This window comes from Crocodylus porosus, unplaced genomic scaffold, assembly GCF_001723895.1.
Source record: "Crocodylus porosus isolate Cpor-Errol unplaced genomic scaffold, CroPor_comp1, whole genome shotgun sequence".
NCBI classification, from domain to species: domain Eukaryota; kingdom Metazoa; phylum Chordata; order Crocodylia; family Crocodylidae; genus Crocodylus; species Crocodylus porosus.
In genome coordinates this window covers 109,710,038-109,732,135 of record NW_017728943.1, presented here as the reverse complement: position 1 = coordinate 109,732,135, position 22,098 = coordinate 109,710,038, and the positions used below count along the sequence as shown (strand labels likewise).

Here is a 22,098-nt window from a genome sequence, read left to right as displayed (position 1 = left end):
GCACATGGGGACTGGTCAGAGCAGCCTCAGCTGGCAGGGGGTCAGCCTGCCACTCCAGGGCTGCTCCAACTGGGTTCAGTGTGCTGTAGAAGGGCTAGCTGGGGCATGAGGGTGCTTCAGTGTAGGGCTAGCCAGCAGGCAGTACCCCAGCCAACTGGAGCAGCATCTACACATGGACTGCTGTGGAGTGAAAAACTCTGCAGCAGGACAGTATTTGTATTTACAACTGCTACCCTGCTGTGGAGTTTATTTGTTTCCTGTGCCCTAATAGGGGCACATGTGTAGACACTGAGATGTTTACTGTCGAGCTAATTAGTCAGCTGTACAATAAACATCTTGGATAGGCACACCCAAGGAGCACACATATGGCCCCTACTGTATGTCCTCAGCCTGTACAACTGTGTAATCACACATAGTTGCCATGCACACAGGGCTATATGTCAAGAAATGGAGCACATAATACCAAAAATACAAACAAAAATGGCCACTTAGATGATCAGGAACAAATAGAATGTTATCTTTTATGCCTGATTATGTTGTTCATTTTTTTTCACACATACTTAAATACTTCCTTTGTATGACTGAAAACGTATGTATTTACACATACAGACTGAAAAACTGTGTCCAATTAACTATTCATATATATATATTTACTAAGTCTCTGTGAACACTATAAATTTGCTTCTTAATGTCCAGTAGGTGTATGTGCATTTTGGCACCTTCATTGGAAAACTTGGTTATATACTTCAGTCTTCAAATAATTGATCACTTTTTAAACTTACTCTGAAATAATCGCCTTTCTAATCCAGGTTCCTAATGTGCCATTAATGAAAAGTGCAAGAAAGCAACAGTATGAATCAGTTTTAAATGTGCTTGAAGCAAGAAAAATTGTGAGTCTTTCTCCCTTTTTGGTTAATATCTTATATCTTTTATCTATTTTTAAATATTTTTATATATCTCTCTACGTATCTTTTATCTTGTCACAAAGTAGAAATAACTGTTCAGTGGCATAGAATTACATTAAATGACTTCAACTTCTCTTTGGCGTTTAAGTAACCTGAAAAGCTGTTTATTGCTTTGTATATTTTACTATCATGAATATTAGCCTTTAATTAACTGAAACTCTGATCTTAATCTTTCTAAGGCTATAAAAAGACATTGCATTTGTGATGGGCTTGGTTGTCATGTGACTTATCCCACAATGGAGAAGTCACAGGAATGGGGTGTCCACAATTCACCCTTTACAGCGAGTGTATAAGGGCTTTGTTGCATGTTAATTTTAAGCAGATTCTGAAGCACTTAACCCATGGATTGTCCAAACACTAACCGCACAATGCACACTGTAGGCGACTTAAAGTTACACCATTCCAGGGCAGGTTTATCTCTGATCTGTGCTTCTTAGCTTGTGTTCCATTAATGTGTGGTTAGACGAGCTGCCCCAGTTGCAGTATTCTAGCATCCCAGAACGCAGTATTCCCTCCCTCATCCTGCTGTTCTGTGTGGAAAAGCTTTCCACCCCCTGAACTCTACTGCCTAGGCAGTGGTTCTGGCAACCCCCAGAACTCCTGATCCCACCCCAAGGGCTGTGACCTTCCTACCCCCAGGAGTGCAACTTTGTACAAACAGCCTGCAGAGCACATGCCAGCTAACAAGGTTGCAGGGCATGGACAGGTCCTGGGTTAAGGGGTGTGCTGGGGAAACAAGATAGAGAGCTGGATTGGGTCCCCATGGTCTGAGGCTTCCTTCCCAGGGCAGTAGCATATGGCCTGAGTGAGCTCACATATCAGTGTGCCTCGCACTGGTAAAATGTCCATAGATTCCCCTGACTCAACACTGAATAAAGTGCCCATTTGTTGTTAAAATTATAGGCAAGTGGATAAATTTGTGCAGGAGGCAGTTTGGGACTCTCATTGCCTGTCTGAATTTCCATGGTGTTTGTGCTGCCTGCCACCCTTGACTGTTACCCAGAGCTTCCACCACCGTTGGCCTGTATGGATCTATACGTGGTCACCACCTTGCACATCTTGCTGGTACAGCACCAAATAATGGAGATTGAGTGGAAAAATCTGTTGGCTAGACATGCTTTATGCCATGACTTCTTTTATGGTTGCCAAGAATGATGGAGCAGTACTTGCAAGGGAGAACCTAGGGCATGTGTTCACTGTCAAAGAATGAAGAGTCTGTTGTTATGTCCGCACCCTAGTCCATGGCAGCGGCCATATGCATGAAGATCTTTTGGTTGCAGGTCATCACTTTATGGCTGGGTAAACATGGGAGGGGTTGTAAACCATGGATCGCCATTTCTGGGCTAGAGAGATGAGCAGCAGATGGTGGGAATGAATCATCCTAGCCACCTAGAAGGACAAGCAGTGGAGTGCAAACTTCTGCATGCACAGGGGCACCTTCATGGAAATCTGCACCAAGCTTGCCCTACCCATACAGTGTCAGACAATGGTGACAAGGTGCACTTATTAATGGAGAAGCATGTTGCCATTGCTATGTAGAAGCTTGTGATTGGAGATGGCCTCCAATCTGTGGCAAACCATTTTGGCATGGGCAAGATGAGATAGCTAGAGAGACATTGTGGGACATCCTGGTGATCCAATGGGTGACCCCATGCATCATATGCAAAAAAGAGCACAAAGTCCTTTCCTGTTCATAAGAAAGGTAGCAAAAGGGTTGGGAGACCCCCTTGGCTCAATAGGGAAGTCAAGGACTCCTGAAATTGAAAAGAGAAGCTTATAAGGGATGGAAGTCAGGAATTACCACCAAGGAGGAATACACAGCAATAGCCCACACCTGTAGGGAGCAAATTAGAAAAGCAAAGGCAGAAACTGAATTCAAACTGGCAATAGAAATCAAGAATAATAAAAAGTTCTTTAGCTTATGTAGGAAGTCAAGAAAAAATAAGGGAAATGTAGCCTTTCTGAATTTAATGGGACACCTGATAACTCATACCCTAAATGAATACTTTACATCAGTATTCCACCTAAGTGTGTTACACTGCATGACAGGATACAAGATGGTCAAGGTGGGGGTGATCACCCACCCATAGTTGGTGAAGATCTCATGACGGAACTTCTGGAGAGGCTGGATATCTACAGGTCAGTAGGACTGGTTGAGATACACTCAAGAGTGCTAAAAGAATTGGCTAACATCATTGCACAGCCAATGGCAAAGCTATTTGAGAACTCATGGCACTCAGGAGAGGATCCAGAAGACTGGAAGAGGGCTAATGTGTTGCCGGTCTTCAAGAAAGGAAGGAAGGAAGACCCAAGGAGTTACAGGCCAATCAGTTTTACCTCAATCCCTGGAAAAATCCTGGGAAAAATTATCAAAGAATCCCTTATTGATAGTTTAACTGAAGACAGCATTCTAAAAGATAGCCAACATGATTTTGTTGCAGGCAGGTCATACCTGACTAACCTTACTTCCTTCTATGATCAGGTAGTACACCACCTGGACAAGGGAGATGAAGTTGATGTCATATACTTGGATTTCAAAAAGGCTTTTGACTTGGTCTCCCATGATGTCCTCATGGAAAAATTGGGGGACTATGGCCTTGACAACTTAATGGTTAGGTGGCTAACAAACTGGCTTTGAGGCAGGACCCAGAGAGTATTAATAAATGGAGCTGAATTGACATGGTGCGTGGTGACCAGTGGCAATCCTCACGGTTCAGTACTTATACCAGTGCTTTTTAACAGGTTCATTAATGATTTGAGTTGGGTGTTAAATGCGTACTGGCAAAGTTTGCGGACAACACCAAATTATGGAGCAGTGCAGTCATGCTGGATGATAGGCTGGGGATATAGGCTGACCTAGACAGTCTCAGAAGGTGGGCAGATCAAAATTTGATGAAGTGTAATATCGAGAAATGTAAAGTGCTCCACCCGAGGAGAAATAATCTGCAACACATAGGCTCAGTGGTGCTACACTTGCTAGCACCACAACTGAAAAGACTTGGGGGTTGTGATAGACCGTAGAATGAACGTGAGCTACCAATGTGATGCTGTAGCCAACAAAGCAAATAAAACACTGGCATACATCTACTGATGCATCTCAAGCAAGACTAAGGATGTCATCCTCCCACTCTTTTCAACTTGGGTGAGGCTGGAGCTGGAGTACTGCATCCAGTTCTGAGCACTGCACTTCAGGAAGGATGTAGAGAAGCTTGAGAGAGTCCAAAGAAGGGCTACGCATATGATTAGAGATCCGGAGAGCAGGGCATATGAGGAGGGGCTGAGAGACATGGGACTGTTCAGCCTGGAGAAGAGAAGACTTAGAGGGGACTTGGTGGCAGCCTATAAGTATATAAGGGGCACACATCAGGGCCCGGGGGAGCATCTGTTCACCACAGCATCCCAGGGGAAGACAAGGAATAACCTTCACAAATTGCTAGAGGATCACTTCAGATTTGATATAGGGGAAAACTTTATGGTTCGAGTGTCCAAGATCTGGAACAGACCTCCCCCAGAGGTGGTACAAGCACCTAATCTGGAAATCTTCAAAAAATATCTGGATACTCACCTTGCTGAGGTCATTTGACCCCAGCAGTCTTTTGTGCCCAAGTGCAGGGGGGCTGGATCTGATGATCTTGTGAGTTCCCTTCCAGCCCCTATCATCTATGAATCTATGCCTTGCCAACCCACAGGAGGTTGGGGACAGGTTCACCGGCCTGGGCTTCCCCAATTGAGTTGGAGCTATTGGTGGCATATACCTCACCATCCTTCCTGCTGCGCACCATGGCTGGGAATTCATCAGTTGGAAGAGCTACTTCTCAATCATCCTTCAGGCAGTCGTGGACCACCATGGCTGTTTCATGTATGTAAAATCTGGCTGGTTGGGCAGAGTGTATAACACCAGGATATTTAGGAGCTCCCTCAGTTGATGGAACATATAGAGTTTGCTCCTGGTCTATATGACATCTAGGTTGAGGAGAAAACTGTAGTGCCACTACTAATTGTGCTACCCACTGCACTCATTACTGATTAATTTGTTCACTGGACCCTGGATATCCAGAAAAAACTATTTAATGACAAACTCAGCAGCTGCACAATGGCTGCGGCATGTACTTTTGCCATTTCAAAACTCACTGGAGGGTGCCTGAGATGCTAGTGTATGCAATGTACTTTGTTTCATGATCTTAGCGTGTGTACTGTATAACAACTGTGAGGCCAAGGGCAGAGCCACTTGCCCAAGCCTCCACCCCTGCCATAGGAGGTGGAGAGGCTACCAGCTCCTGCAGGAGCCATGCTTGCAAATTCACAAAGGAAGATCGGGGACTTGGCAGACCACTTTTGCAGACTCCTGGCTGGGGGGTGGTGAATCATAGGATGATGCATTGTAGCCAATTAAACACTATCAACCAAACTCATGCCTTTGTGTGGTTGTCTCCAGTGTAGACAGGAAGCACCAGCAGGGGAGAGGATGCAAGGTGGGCATTTTAGTGGCAGGTGGTAAATGTTCATCCACATGTCAATCCCTGTCTATAGGGCTGTGGTTTGAGGGAGCTGATGAGATGGTTTATTTCAAGCTCTGGGCATGGGACCAGATATGCTGGTCCCTATCACTTTTTAGTGCCACTATTGTGTTTTTGGCTAGAAAGATGGCTGAGGCAGTAAGTGAGCAATTAACTTAAATGACATCAATCATTGCCTAACTGAAGTAGGAAACACAACAGAATGACAGATATAGAAGGCATAGTGACTGGTCAAGATGCCCTTGCCAAAAGCCAGTGTTGGTTCCCTGTGAGAGGGAGGAGGGAGAGAGATATGCAGGAAAGAAGGAATACCATCTGTGAACAGCTCCTCCTTATCCAGGTTTTTTCCTGCCCAGTTTTTTAAAATAGTACAGCCATAATTCTGACAAAATGCAGAATTTTTATTAAACAAAACAACAGAAATGTGGAAAAGGGCCAACAAGGCAACAGATGTAACACAGTAAACTGATGCAATTAAAAAAAAAAGAAGCAGTAAAAAAAAATTTATGTTTTCATGAAACCCATTACTACCCTATGAATGTGAGCATGCCACAGGCACTTTGTGGCCACACCATATGCACACAGCATGTCCCCTAGCAGCTATCCCCCGGAGGATATTTCAGGCTTCAGGGTCTTGCTTTCTGATGGCTGGGGTGTGCTTACCCCAGTTCCTGCTGCAGGGGGGATCCCTGTAGGACACTATAACCCACTGATACTGTGTACCCCCAAGAGCCAGTAGATGGTTCCACTTGTGGTTGAATTGCTGGGTTATGTAGAGGGCACCAAAGATACTCTCTGTCTGCAGGTTCAAGGCAGACACAAAGTGATTCATAAACTCCTACTTGGCCCTTGGCAAGCCAAGTAGTGGTGCACCGCAACTCCTTCATCCTGTGCCTGACCCTGGCCAATATTAGTGTCAGTACACTACACTCTCTGTTCTTCCTTTCACTGCCTGGCTCTGCAACCCAAGAGTGTCTGCATACTTCCATGGAAGCCAACATGTTAATCTTTGTGTGACCACAAGTCTTCCTTTGTCTGGGCATGGAAACCAGTCTCTGACTGCATCCTTGCTTTGTTATCTGGTACAGAGGTGCTGTCACAGGTGACTGGTAGGGAAGCATGGGTAGGGCACATGCTCCCCCTGAGATTGGCCCCCCAACTTGGCATCACTCAAGACAGGGCAGTTTTTTTTGCTGCATGGGCAAGTGGCATGTTGGAACGGGTACTAAGCCGCAGCACCAAAATATAGGAGTGGATATGGGGCTTTTGGCCCTCCCCCAGACCCACCCCTGGGCCCACCCATAAATTGTACCCCCCCCAGACTCAGGAGGCAACAGTAACCCTTGGGTGCCATTGCCACCTTTTGGATGTGTCTGGCCCGAAAGTAGAAGAAAATGAACAAGAGTTCTTTGTTTTCCTTGCTGTTGCTCTGACAGTTTGAAGAACTCCCCAACAAAGTTTGAACTTGCAAAACTATCAAGCAAGCAGGCAGGCTCATTTGCCCTGCAGACTCACAACATGTTCAGTCTCCCCTGTGCTCCCTAGGGACCCAGGGAACTGAGGGCATGCTTGAGTAGTGATGGGACAATCATACGTGGAGCAGAGCCATGGGGTACAGCCAATGGCTGTGAGGGCTGTGACCCATAGCGGTCTAGTTGAGGGTAGCAAGGGTGGGCTGCAGAGTGTGGTCTGTTGTGTTGGGACCCCCTAATGCCCCTTGTCTATCACGGCAAGACACCAGGATCCCTGGCCTATGTCACCCTAATCCACCTGGACAGGCATGCTATGATAGGTCATTGGTGCAGCTGGCTCATCCCTGGAACATCAGGGAATACTTTGACCACCTTGCATATTGAGACTGGGATAGAGGAGGCCATCAATCTGTCCCTTTCATAACTGCCACCCAATAAATCACTAAAGCTACAAACAAATGGCTGCTGAACATGTCTTGAAAATGCAACGGGAGTAAGCATTGTCCTCCCCTACCCACTCCTGCCTTGAGCAGATCAGCAGACCACTGCTGTTAACAGAGATTGACCTGTCACCAGCCATCTTTTATGTTCTACAATATTCTTTCATGGATGTGGACTGCAGCCACCTGCACCCCTCTCACCTCACATGGACTTAGAACCCCAGTCCATCCTGTGACCTGTCCTTTCTCCACTCTCAAACAACCCTGGGCTGCACAAAAATGTAGGAGGCAAGAGGGTGCACGGCTTGACTTTTGGGGCTGGTATCAGCATTTAGCGGAGTCTGGAACTGTACATCCAATGCTGTAGCTGCTTCTAGGAGAAATTAAACAGTCCCAGTGGTCTGCTCTGATTATCCAAGCAGTCTGCACCCAGTGATTTAAAAGCTGCCTTATTTCTCATTCCTTTGCTCATGCGCTTACTCAATCACTACACCAAATGTTTTTATCCTTATTGTGTTGCTTACCAGGGGAAAGCATCAATCACTGTCTAACTGAAGTGGGACCACAACGTAATGATGGTTAAAAACTGCACAGAGACTGGTAAAGATGTTCCACTCCAAAATATTGTCAATTCCACCAATCACCTTTGCCTACAGTAGGACTTTTTAATACCTCAAATTCATATGTGGGATTGGGGGAGTGGGACACGGCAAGTCATTTCCCCAAATGGTTCTAGCGCAGGCCCAAATTGTAATTCTTAAAATTGAACACCTCCAAACCCATCTGCAATTCTGGCATGGCACTTACCATCCACAGAATCTATCTTGCTGTGTGGGCTGGGTCTTCTGGATCACCAGGTCCATGTTGGGAGATGGCTGGGGATATGGGGCAGAGGTGTGAGAGAAAGTTCTAGGCCTTCATCTGAGCCTGGACCCACTTTATAGTCCACACAGCTCAGGCAACTAGCTAGCCATGACAGGATGGGCTTTGTTTGCCTCTCACTATAAGAGATGATCACAGTTGCATTGGAATTCTCGTCACACTCCTGGATGGCTACCTGAGCTGGCCACATCAAATATATTTTCAGACTTGACCATGTCAGTGACCACAAAGATGTGGAAGAGTGCTTTGTAGTGGGTGCACATGACCCAGCATGCACCTGCTATGTAGTTGCTGTCCCAAGTTTTGGTGAACTGTCTCTGTACCTTACACTATGAACAGTACTAGAGTCATTTGTGGTCATGACCCCAGGCTGCCATTTCCTTGGTTATCCTCTGATACGCTGTCTTGTTCTAATGGCATGACTGGAGTGCCCCCGATTCTCAATCTTATTCCAGATGGGGATGAGATCATCTACCTCCTCTTTGGTCCAGTTGGTACCACGGTTGTTCAAGGGGCTGGACTTAGACTTAGAAACCATAGTTCAGGAAGGGTAGATGGGTGAGTAAAGCTACAGAGGTCCTAGTTGAGTTGTAAGTGTTCTGGAAATTCCCGCATGGGTGTATGGGAGAATGCAGCTCCTGGACAGGTCTGATGGGTTCTGGCATTTCCCAGTACAGTAGTTAATGTTGTTCAGAGAATGTAGGCTCGAATACAAATTTGGATATGTGGCCAGTACAGAATGGTTGGCAAGTTAGCATATGGGGCAATAAGTAGGTAGGGGTGGCCACCTGGAGCCTGTAGATTTCTGCAGTAGATTTCTGCAGTTAGGAATGGAACAGCCAGAGTTCAAAAGGGTCCAAGGCTAGGGCTGAAATGGTGCCTTGTGGGAATATGTGGATGACTGACTGCTCTACCAGCCCTATGAGAGTATTATGAGGACAACCATTTAGACATCCATCTTGATAACATGGGCCAAACTATAAGTAAATCTTGTTGTAACATCTTTTGTTAAGGTGAAAAAGGAGTTTTTGTTTTTTAAGTTAATAGGAAACTTTTAGAACAACTTTGTTAACCAAAAAGGCCCATGGCACAAGTTCATTTAAAGGCACTATGGTATCTAATCCCCAGACCCAACAGTCATGACTCCTATCATGCTACACATGCATGGCAGGAAGTGTAATTTTTGGATCAGAGATCAGATCATAATAGCACCCTTTCTACTTATCAGTGCAGGGAGAACCCAAAGTCACAACCCTGGGCTGTCCCTGCATGTGCAGTTTGAAAGCTGGGTGCCTGCAGGTCCAGTCCTGGGGCCAAGAATCATCTGATTGTCAGCTCTGATTAGGGACCACACTGAGGTCTTGAACCTGCCCCAGTCTGGTCAGGGGCTAGGGCTAGGGCAAGAGCCGACAAGCAGGTGCTTGTTGCCTCCCTGGGACTTACTATGTGTTCAGTTTGAGGTACCATACAAACCAGCCATAAAAAATATATGGCATTATACCTTATTTAATCATATAAGATGATTTTTTCCCTCAGTCAGCATGGGAAGAAAAGCACCTCATCTTATATTTGCATACAAAGCAGAAGTGGGAGCAGGCAGCTGCTGCAGCTCTGACTCTGGCCCTGAGTCTGGGTCAGGGCCAGAGTCAGTCAGGTTAACAGCAGTCTCCTGCCCACCCCTGCCATTTTCCCTCTGCAGCTTCTGCACCTCCCCACACCCAGCCCCTTCCCTCTCCCTCACTGTCAGGCACAAGTCAGCTCCACCTCAGGCCAGGGTCCGAGCACATGGAAACTCCTTCCTGTCCCAACCAGTCAGCAGTGCCAATACTGCTGCATTGTCTCTCCAGCTAATCAGCAGCTCCAGCACTGCTGCATGGCCAGGCAAAGGCTGAGTTTCCACATGTTGTGCTGTGAAGTGGAGTAGCCTGAGCAGCATCTGACAGTAAGGGGGGAGGTTGGGGAGAGGAAGAAAACAGGCAGAAACTGGGGGGAGTTTGGAGGAAAAAGGCAGAGATGGATGCGGGACAGAGGCTGTGGGGAACTGGTGGGGTGCAAGTGGAAGGAGGGTGCAGGAAAGCTGCAAAGGTGGGACAGAAGGCAAGGGGCCACCTAACGCCTGACCTCCAGCCACTGCTTTCCCTGCTGTAGCAGTGGGCAGGGGGAGGGGTTCAAGACAATCCTCTAATACTTAGATTCTATACCTGGAAAATTACAACAAATCAATGTTTTCCATGTACAGATTCTAATAATTTTGGGGTTATCTTATTCAGGGTCATCTTATATTCAAGTAAATATGGTATGTAGAATATTTTAATGTCTGGTTTGACATTTTGTGGCATCTTAAATTGGATGCATGTGTAGCACCCTTACCATTTATGCTGCAATTAACACAATTGTGTTGTAAATATAATGTGTAGATGGGACCTAAGTGTAACAATGAAATGTTTAATATATAAGGAAAACAAATGTAAAGGGCATTCCAATGTATATTTTCAAAGGCTAGATGTTGCTTAGTACTGTATATTTAACTTCAGGTTCCCAAGCACAACATGAAAACCTCATACTTCTATAAACTACTAAAAGCATAATTTAAGTATTTGTATTTTAATTAATTAATTCATTTTAATTAATACATTTATGATACTGTATATTAGGATTATACCAAGTGTTTTAAACATATTGTATCAAAACTATTTATGTAAGACAGTGTCTTATATCTTATTTGATGTACATACCATAAGAAATTAGTTCTCAAAAAGACTTGTAAGGTAGTATGACACTTGTAAGTATGCAATACTAATTTTATTTGAAAAATCTTGAGGTAATTAAGGCAGACAGTTTAACAAGAAAATAATTTTGTTAAATCTAAAGAATAAGTAGGCAAAATCAGTATCCTTGTTTTCTTTTAAAAGTAATATTGCTTTCCTAAAATGTCAATTCAAAATTCTACTGGGAAACTTAAAAGAAGTTAAGTTTAACGTGTAAAGGGTGAGAGCAGTGCCAATGTGTAAGATCAATGCCATTCTACTCTCCTATCTGCCTCTTTTATGTCACAGATGTTTTTACATGATTATAACTTTGTATTTTAAAACAAAATGTTACACTGTGGGTTTTTTTAGGTGAGAGGTCCCCCAGTTGCTGGAGCATTTAAAGAAAGAACTACAAAGCCCACAGCATTTCGTAAGTTTTATGAGCGAGGAGACTTCCCAATCGCCCTTGAGCATGATACGAGGGGAAACAAAATCGCCTGGAAGGTAAGTCAGGGCACAGCTGTGACAGCCAGCTGCAGTTATTGAAGTGACATCTCTCATTGCCAAACAAAGTTGGCTTATAAGTAAATAAACTGGAGTAATTTCTTAGCAAATGGAAGTTGGTGGGGTTGCTGTTAGAGAAAGGCCCCCTGAGTCAGCCATCTACCTTGACTAACAATTAAATTATATGCTGCAAAAAAGAAGATGACAGAGTTGCTTTGCCTTAGAGAATTGTCTCCTGCCCAATTCATCTCTATTTTTATGAGGACCTGGCAACCCAGCCTATTTCAGGCAGTCCATCAAATGATGGAAGTGGCTGGATACAGTGAGCAGCAGCCATTTATCTCCCCCAGATTTCACCTTCCTGCAGGACACTTCCAAATAGAAGCTTTAATTACCTAAATGGATAGGTCAAGATTGCCTGCTCCCTGGAAATGCAGAGCAGAATACAAACGAAGGCAGATTCTCATTCCACGGCTGTACTCTCAGTCTGCAGCATATGTCAGGCAGCGTAATCGCTGTCATACGTGCCCCTGTTAGAGGCTGACCTCCACTGCTGAAACCATTACGGCTCCGACATTTCTCTGACAAAAGGTTAATTGGCTTCAAAATAAATGTATTGCCTAATGACTCCATTCTAATGCAGCTGTGTTTCTCTCTAAAAGGCTCAGTGATGTTATTTGTAAAACTTGCCAATCTTTTAAGTAACTAGAGCAGGCTTTTAAATTTAATTTGAAAAATGAATGCTGATCTTTAACCTTCTCCTACTATTTAATTATTTTGGTTATCAAGAATTATTTTACTTTTTGTATTACGTATAGAGTTAGAAGATGATTTTTTAGAAAGGGAGGAATAGTTGCATAAAAATGAACATAATATTCATGAAGAATATAATTCAGATTTGTAGAATGATTTGATTCGTTCATCTCAAGCATGTTCCTAATATAAAAATTACAGCTCTGTTAATTTAGCTGATGGAAGAGGGATTTCACAATGTGAAGCCAGATTCTGCTATCAGTAAAACCATTGAGAGCAGGATTAAGTCTATAGGTTGGTAAATAAATCTATGCAATTAATTCATGACTGGTTCAGATATAGGGTTTGTTTGTTTATTATATTATAAAAAGAATACTTGCAGTCTGGGAAACACAGCAAATAGGCTGCAATGTTATTGCACATAACAAATTCCTGAACCTAGGGAAACAACTAGGTCTTGCAACAAGGAGAAGCAATAGCCATTCTCTCTGCTGGAGCTGTCCTATGTTCAGATGAAAAACAGAAAAATCTGATGTTACTTCTCACAGGTCCACAAACTGACTTGGCCCTACCATATACTAGGCCTCAGCTTCTTGGTTCATTCCAAAAACCATCACTCTAACCTCCTAAAGAGAGTGAAAGAGCTCTAGGTTGATCTGCACCATTTCTGCCTGTGTGGTTTACTGTCCTAAAACGTGACAATCTCCAATCTCACATTTCCAGATTGAGACGGACAACCCTTTGCCCCCATTTTAATTGTTATTTGGTATACACATTTCTATTTCAATGCCATGTTGATAGTGACAGCTCATCTGCCATCCTGCTAATCTGTTCACTTACAACAAACCCACTAGCCAAATATGACTATTTAGAATAAATGGGTTGTTCCCAATGTTTGTAATATGTGCTGTGTTGGAATGAAATGGCCTTGGATATTGATTTTGCTAGGGTATCCCAACCAAAATCCAAGATAAATTTTCTCATTGCCTAGGTCAGCCAACCTGTGGCATCCATTGCCTAGATCAGCCAACCTGTGGCATCCATTCTACAAGTGACATGAACAGCCTCTTAGTGTGGCTTGCAGCAGATTGGGAAGGGGCAGGCAGCACTGTGGTACATAAGGCAGGGAGTAAAAAGCCTCAAAGCAGCAGATCAGTCAGGGAGCACAGGGCAGACAGCAAAAACTAGAACAGATCAGGCAGGAAAAGAGGATTAGAGTGGAACCCACAGTGAGTGTGGAGGCTAATTTGTGATGCGCCTGCCAAAACCTTTGCCCCCCCCCCCCCCCCCCCCCCACACACACTGTCTTAAGTCATATTTATTATGCTAGACCTTTTGGCTCACTGTATTTGTACCAGCTGGGATAAAATGGTGGCCATTCTAATATGGCAAGCAGGAAGTAGGAATGACTACATCCATGCATATTTGCCTCTCCTAGTTTGAATAATCTCATTTGCTGCACAAAATATTTCCATCTAAGTATATATTACTTAAGGCAGCACAAAAAGATTATTCCATTCCTACATTACCAGCAGCATGAACCAACATCTTTGTCAGATGTTAAAACATTGGAAATAAGCAGGTTTTGACTTTTCATTCATCTCTCTATAGCTGAGCTAAATGGTGGTCTTCTATTAGGGAACAAGTGTGATATTTTTGTGAAATCTATGGTCACGGGTAAAACAATTTGTATACAGAGAAGTTTGTTTTAGCTAATATGCACACTAATCTTCATCCGGCATAGCACTTATGGTTATGGTTATGTAGCCTGGGTACACCCAGGGGTGTGTCCTGTCCACCAGTGGAAGGGATGGTGGTCAGGCAAGAGTGCTAAGAGAGGGGCCTACCACCTGGAAGCAGTTTCCTCTCCTCTCTACAGAGCCAGGCTGAGACAAAGTGCTCAACTATATGCAAATGTATTGCTACAATAAGTAAATATGAATAAGAAACATTAAATATTTACAGTAAAATTAGTAAGTGACACCTTATACAATAACCTGCAATCAACATATTGCACAACTTCGAGGGAGTGCAAAAACATGAACCAGGTGATTCACAGCACATGCAGTAATTAACCCCCTTGCACAGAATAAGAATTAACACTTTCAAACAGGTAAGTCAAGGCATCAACACAATAAACACATATGAACATCAACTTAGATAAACCCAGGTAGGTTGAGGCAGCAATACTATAGACATACACAGGCAGCAATACATGTAAATTCCAAGAATAGACAATAAACACAAATAAGAAGTGAAGACAGATAAACCCATATAAACTCCCTTAAGGAGTACCCATAACTATTTTAACCTCTACAGTACAAAACAACAACAATCACAAAATATGGGGATGCACTCAGCATCCCACAGGGTGTTCCCTGGAGCCCCTCCCCTTTAGGGCACCAGGATGTGGACACGCCCCCTCCCACAATGGAGAAGGGTGGAGGCTGCAGACTCTCTTCTCCCAAGCCCACCTCCCCTGCGGGACCTGCTTCCCCAGCAATTCCTGCTCCTACTCTGAAGCAGCCAAGGCTCATCACTTGGTGGCCAGTCTCTCTGGCAGCACCTCTCTCTGGCAGCACTCCAGCCTCTCTCTGGCAGGGCAGCACCTTTGGTTCCTCTCAATGGCCTGGTGCCCCTCATTGGGTACCTAGGGCACTCCCATGGGAGCCAAGCCCTTACTGGCTCCAGTTCCTCGGCCTCACACTGGGGGTTCTTTCCTTTCCTGGGCTCTGCTCTGTTTAATGCGGAGCCGCACTAAAGCCGAGGCTAACTTGAGCAGCCTTAAGCTGCTCCCAGGGCCAACTCTCTGTGCGCTGACCTGCGCATCATGTGGGGCCCGAGCAGCCTTGAGCTGCTCCCAGGGCTGGCTCTCCATGTACCAATCCACGCACTGCCTACCCAGCCATTAGCCAGGTTCACAGGCTTAAGCCACCTTGAGCAGCTCCTAGAGCCCAAGCACCATGCACCAATCTGCGCACCATCAAGGCTCAGGTGGGGTCACGCTGAGGACAGTTGTCTCCAGAGCTCCTCTCTCCTCACTGTCCCTCACTCTCCCAGTGTGCTGAGCATGCTCTCCTTTTATACGCTTCAGGGGCTCCACCCCCAGTGTTCTCCAGACCTGGCAGGGTGTAGTCTTGAACCAGGTACAGATTGCTCCTTGCCCCCTTCCTTTGGGGAAAGGGCATGGCCTTGCTTACCCTGGCTTGCTGCTAATTGGTGGACAGGCTCCACCAATCAGAACTGCAGAATCTCAAGCCCAGGACGCATCCAGAGCTCAAAAGGTAAGTCTGCTACACTTGCTTTTAAGCATGTGACTAGTCCCACATGAAAACTAGCCTGTGTGTGAAAGATCTTCCAAAATAAAGTAAGGTATGAATTTAAAATTAATTAATTATTACTGAAATAGAGTAACTAAATCCAAAATATATTAAACTAGTTAAAAAAAAAAAGTATTCATATTTGAGAAACCATGTGTCCGCATATTAAGTAACTCACAAATAGTTATTCTTCCTGAAAAGCTCTTGTAGAGTAACTCCATTTGTAGACAAGCCGTTAATGTGCAGGTTGAAGCAGCATAGTATCTGATTTTTGTATAGTGTATGCTGATGGGGTTGTGCCTATTTGAGAAAAGTAGTCCATAATGGTCATATCTAGCAAACCTTAAAAATGTGAAATCCTGTTTATGCAAAATAAGTAACGTTTGAAAATGTGTTCATTAAAACAGTTTAGCTAACATGTTTTTAAAGCGTTATTCGTTTTCCTAGTCTAGATGGGATGTAAAGTCACCTTTTGCTATGTAAAGTTTAGATAAATGGACTTGAGCAGGGAAAAGAATGGAAAAGTTCAGAGGGGATAAAGCCCAGGTATAAGTATGACACATTGTCTCCCCGATGCCATCTGATGTTAGTTTGCTTGTTGTCTTAGCTTTTCTTCTCTTTGTAATTTTGATTTTCAAAATAGAATTTTTTTTTAAATGTTCTCCATATGAATTTTATGACAGATTGCAAACTCTGGCTGTGAAGACTGATCGGTCTCTAATCAGCTGGCCACACAATGCTGTTTTCTGGCTTTTTCATAAAAAGCAAAGAAAATTAGAACTTTGCTAAAATAATATTAACTCTTACTTTATGCTTTTGAGTTCAGTAGGAGAAAGAACATCTTCTTGGGCATTTAACTTGAAAAAGTCTGTATTTCCACACTACTTTATTTTTTGCATTACTGTTGTGAGTTCAGATAATATTCTTTCCATCAAATAGAGAAAACTTAGATCAATATATATATATAATTAATACCAATAAACTGCTGTGTGCAAAAGTAAGAAAGAAAATTGAACCTGACTTGAAAAAAATAACAAAAAGAGAAAATATTAAACAAGAAAACATACTTAAGCATTGACAATAAGTATTAATAAGTCACCAATCTAAAAATATTGTTGAATAATGAATGATAAGTCCCTCTTTAAAATAAGCAGACAGTAATCTCTTACTCCTAACTTTTGCCTTAAATATTGGAGAATGCTATATATCTATATATCTATCTATATCTATATCTGATTTAGGTAGTCTATAAGGTGCACACCTACCTTAAATTCAAGTAGAAGATATCCCTTTGCCATTCTCAGCAGTCAAACCCAGAACCTATTTGTTAATTATCCCCATGGAGGAAAATTGCGTTCTTATACTTAGATTGCTAAAAGATTCATCCATTTAGCCCACTCTACAGACAAGTCTGAGATTTTGATCCCAATCCAAGCAACTGATCTACTTAATGTGGTCCAAGAACTTCTTAAACCCCTTCAGGAAAATCTGTAGGATTTGCTTGTGAACTTCTTTGGCAAATGTCACATGATCAATATAATATTTAGAAATCTAAATTATGTCCTCAGTTTATACCCATTTTTTCACCTTAATTTTGAGTGAAGTTATACAAATATTAATGTTAAATAAAATGGATACAAAGTATAAACATTTGCATTCCAGGATAGAAAACATTCAATAAATGTGAGAAAAAAACTTTCCCTATAGGTAGGTTATTCCATAATTGTCCATAGTTTTTCAAAAAAAATTTTTAAGCTAGTTCTGGCACTGACAAACATATTAATGATGCACAGAAAACTGGATAGTTTAGTGCTTAACAGCAGTATGTCTGTTAATTTTGGAATTCACAAATAGTAAAAAATGCAATAATTATAGAAAAGCAATAAAAATATAGGTACTGTGTGTAATTGTTTAGGAAGCCAGCAAGTCTCTTTTAGCCTATATGTTTCATAAGTTTTTTAGAACTTGGTAAATATTCTTGTGCACAATTTCATATGGAGTTATGAATTATAAAGCCTCAGGTCTAAAAAGGACTTTCACTTTTAAATATACATTACTGAATTAAAAAAGGTCAGAATCCAATTAAACCTTTGACTAAAAAGTTGATAAAACCAAAGAACTGTCTCTGAATTATTAAGAATATATTTAAAATACAGTCTCTGCATATCCCAGCAAAAGTCACCAGAATACTTGAAAAATTAGAGTTATTTAGGGGGCAGGATTAATTATAAAAGTCATTATGTTCTGCAAAAAAAAAATCTGCCTTCAAAGGAATTTTAGTATTTTGAAGTGAATGAGGCAAACTTTTCTGTGAAGTAAGTGTATGAGTTGAGTATGATCTCCGCTTAAAAGTTTTACCAACATAGCTTTGTTGGTGGTAGGTATGAGTTTATACCAACATAGTTCTGCCAGCAAAAAGTTTGGTGCAGACACACATACAGTATCAAAAATGCTTTTGCAAATTTAACTTTGGGAGGAAGAGTTGCTGGATATATACATCAAAAAGGTTTTTAAAGGTAGTCAAATCTGTACTGGTGTTCCCATTACATTCTAGTGCACAGGAGTAGTCCTTTTTCTTAGGTTTGTGTTGCTCGTGAGATGCGATCATTGCCTTCAGTAGAAAAATCTTGTAAAGTCATGAATATAGATTGTAACTATAATCCGTGCTCATAAGGTTAGTTGGGATACAGAATTTTTTTCTCTGAAGAGATGATTTAAAGTGATTGCATGACAAGTTGCACCCACTCTCAACTGATTTTCTCTCTACATTGTTTCAGTGAGCCTTGTATAGAGACACAAAACAGATCTTGATATGACTACTGCAGATCTCCTATCATTATGCGGGTGCCTTTTCCCAAATGCCAAACAGAAAAAAAAGCCTCGCTGAATATAGCACTTGTTTTTCTGCCAGAATGTGTCTTCTTCCATTCAGTAGAGAATAATATATCTTTAATATTTTTAATTTTTGTAAGTATTTTGGTTGGTATTGATCAACATGAACTAATACTTACTGACTTTATCCCCAACTGTTTTTTTAAATTAATTTATTAAGTGCTTTTCAAAGGTCTAATTACTTAAAAGCTAGTAAAAATGAATAGTAATAAGCTAATTTCCCTAGTAACAGTCTCAGCACTACACTCATTTCCTGTAATTTGTGAAGTCAGATTTCTGGCAGCAAGTAGGGCATAATGTCTGCAAGAAATAACTTCTTTTTCTAAAATGAAAAATTCTTCTCCTTCCATTTTTTGTTAAGCATCCATTAGCATATTTTTTAGCAAAATAAGTTTAAGGGATATTCTCTAGTTAAAAAGTAGGTTAAAAACATTAAAAAGTAGGTTAAAAACAGCAAGGATATATGGATTCAAAGCTTTGAGAGATCATATACACTGGGTAGAGTGACAAATGACTGTTTATCAGGTTTGGACAATGTTAGTAATGGATACTGCTGAGATTGATGTTATTTCCTATTTAGGTTACCATCTTCATTTTAGAAAGGAAGTAAACAATAAATTAGAGAAATTTTAGTATGATACTAAATTGAGCAGTGTTGCAAACAACAGTAAGTGCAGTAATAACAGTAACCCAGAGCAATGGAGAACATGAGCATAAGATATGAAAAAGAGTTCTCTTTGGAAGAACAAATATTAAACAACATACCCCAGTAAAAATATTCAGTTTAAAACAGAAACGTGGACAGCAGTTATGTTAAAAAAAACGAAAGAAAACAAACAAAAAAACCCAAACAAACCAAACAATTACCTGTACTACAGTGGTAATAATGCACAAAATAATGGATATTTGCAATAAGATATGGCAGGAAAAAACGTTTAGTGGGGGGGAGGTATAAACACAGCAATAACATCTTCTGGCAGACAAACTATTAAAAACTAACAAATCTATTACACTAACTTGCTGAAGTCAATGCCTAAACTAATACCAGTTGTTAATGCTGCAGTGCTAGTTTGATATTTCTTAGCCAATTATCCTCAAAATGTATTCTCTCTAATGTGCATGAGAGATTTTTTTAGAGATTTCCAAAAATGTAAATGGCATTTCCAATCTTCTAGCTCCAAGGTAGACAACCTTTTCTGGCTGCAGTGCAAAATGACCCACCTCAGATAGTAGGTAGATGGGTGTTGGGACCCTATCACTGGCATTGCTTGCTTGTCTCTGCAGCAGCACAGGGAAAGTGCCTGTAGAGAAGCCGCATATCTGCGGGCTAGACCCACAGGTTTCTCAGATGGTAGATTGCTGACCCATGCGCTAGCCCTGTTTATCTTCAGATTTCTGATTTTATAAAATTGATTGACCTCTTATCTTTGGCCCAATTCTTAATTTAAATAAAAGACTCTTTAAAACACTTCAGTAGTAAAATGAGTGGCTGTAAATTATACTTATACCCACTTTAAGACCATTTTTCATCACCAGAATTGTTAAAAGGGGCTTATAGACATTAAAAAGGGCAAAATACAATTGCATTGAAAATAATGATGAAAATTCCTTTGACCTCGGTAGCTCCAGATTTCCTCATTCAGAAGGCAGAGTTTGCATTTCCCCCCCAAATCTTGAGCTGTATATAAGAAAAATCTTTTTTCTGCTGATAGGTTAGTCTTTGAAGTCTCTGATGATATTCAAGGAGTCCAATTGTGGTCAGCTGCAAGCCTTAAGATTTTCAGTCATGCAAGTCAAAATTAAATGATCAGTACTGTGCTGATGATTTGCTGAGTAACATACCTCATTCAAGCTAGTATATTACTAATAATTACATTTAGTATTTGTATAGTTGCTTCTTTTTATTCAGAGCACCTTGTACACGTACGTTTTTACAACACTTAGAGGACATTTTTAGAAAATGTTGCTGTAAGTGACTTGTACAATGCACGTGGGAGTGGCTGAAAGAACTTAGAACTATCCGTTCCTAGAGTTAGAGATGTCTTGTTTTTGGTGAAATTATCAAACAACAGTTTTTTATAAAAGTGGTCTTTTCAAACCTCATTTTAATGATATCCTATGATCACTAAACACTCTTAGATTTTTCAACAAAAAGAAAATCTTCATAATGTGCATAAATTAATTGCATGCTTAAAGGACTCATTAAAACTATTGACAGGCAGTGACTGTATAAACACCTGCAATTTTGTGTTGATTCACTGCTTGCTAATACTGATGTACATGCTTTCATGTTTTTACCTTTTTTTTGTTCAATTCTCTTTACTTCTGGAAGGATGCTTCTTTCCATCTCTTGGCAGAATTGCTATTCATAGAGTGAAAAATGGAGAACTCTATCAAAACAAAGTGTTTTCACTGACATAACTGATCATTTCATAAAATACCACAGAATTTAAAGCAGCTATTTAGTAAAATGTGCCTGGTATGAATGTGCTTATCAGTTTAAAAAACACTATACTTTAAAATGCCAGAATGTGAGGGAAACAGTGAATTATGTCACAAGTTAAAGAGAAAGTTTTTTTGGAGTTATCTGTGATTGGACCAGCTCTATAGTTGATAAAGATGTTAAACAAGTTTAAGGCACAAGTACCCATCTTCAGGTCTAAGGAAAAAATGAAGGAGACTGTTCACTATACCTTCGTCCTCTTTGGCATTTGTAGTTCATTGATATCTTATTCTCTGTACCTTCAGCTTATCATAACACACTATTCTTTTTCTTTCCATTGTGCTCATATTTATCATTCAAAAATGTAATAAAATGTCTCTTTCCCTCCTCAAATAAAGTCTTATTTATTAAAACTGTGACATGTGATTTACTTAACAGCTGAATAATTTGTTTTCCTTAAAGAGTAAAGTATGTTGTCTTGGAAATGCCCCAGATTTTTTGTCTTTAATAACAGCAAGTGCTAGAATTTGAATGCCAGTCTAAACCAGACCTTGCAAAGAGAAGTGACAGTTTACCTGATTTCTATAGTTCAGAGCTGCCATATTTCAATTATTAATTCCTCTGTGGTTAATTAATAGTCACAGCTTATCCTAGAATTCTAGAAAGCAGTAATCTTGTGGCAGCTAATTTACTGTTCTTTTTTTCTGCATACACAATTAAAGCCATCCCTTTATTTGATGTAAATTGCCATCTCTTGAAAGTGTACAGAATGAAAACCCAGCCATGTATCAGAAATAACTTTAATTTAAATTTGCTAAATGACCTCTGAAAGCTAGATGAAAGATTTTCTGCTGAATGGGCTGGTGCTCCCTTCCTGTATAATTTATGTGAGAAATTAGTGCGAATGGTTCACTTTTATGGAGCAGTGCTGCTTGTAGCAAGCCTGCAGAAACAATTTTCCCCCAAGCCTCCATCTGTTCTTCAAACCAGGGCATATGCCATCTCATTGAGCTTGAAAGTCAACTGATTTATAACTCCTGAAAAGTGCATAGATTGAAAAGAAAGGTCGACTGCCACTCTGTGACAATGATTTGTTAGGCACTTGGATAAAGACAATTCACATTACTATGGACCCAGGGGGAAACAAGTGATGTTGTAAG

At 41.4% G+C, this 22,098-nt stretch overlaps 1 protein-coding gene across 3 annotated transcripts in view; it reads left to right on the top strand.

The window, feature by feature from the left end:
- Positions 1–22,098, top strand: part of PACRG (PARK2 coregulated) — a 497,709-nt gene that overhangs the window by 121,352 nt on the left and 354,259 nt on the right. For 2 of the 3 annotated variants that reach the window (XM_019549986.1, XM_019549984.1), the window contains exon 3: positions 11,396–11,530. The exons of the other annotated variant lie outside the window; for it this stretch is intronic. In XM_019549986.1, the coding sequence (XP_019405531.1) occupies positions 11,396–11,530 (135 nt within the window). The remainder of the gene's footprint in view (positions 1–11,395; positions 11,531–22,098) is intronic. 3 annotated transcript variants of the gene reach the window in all.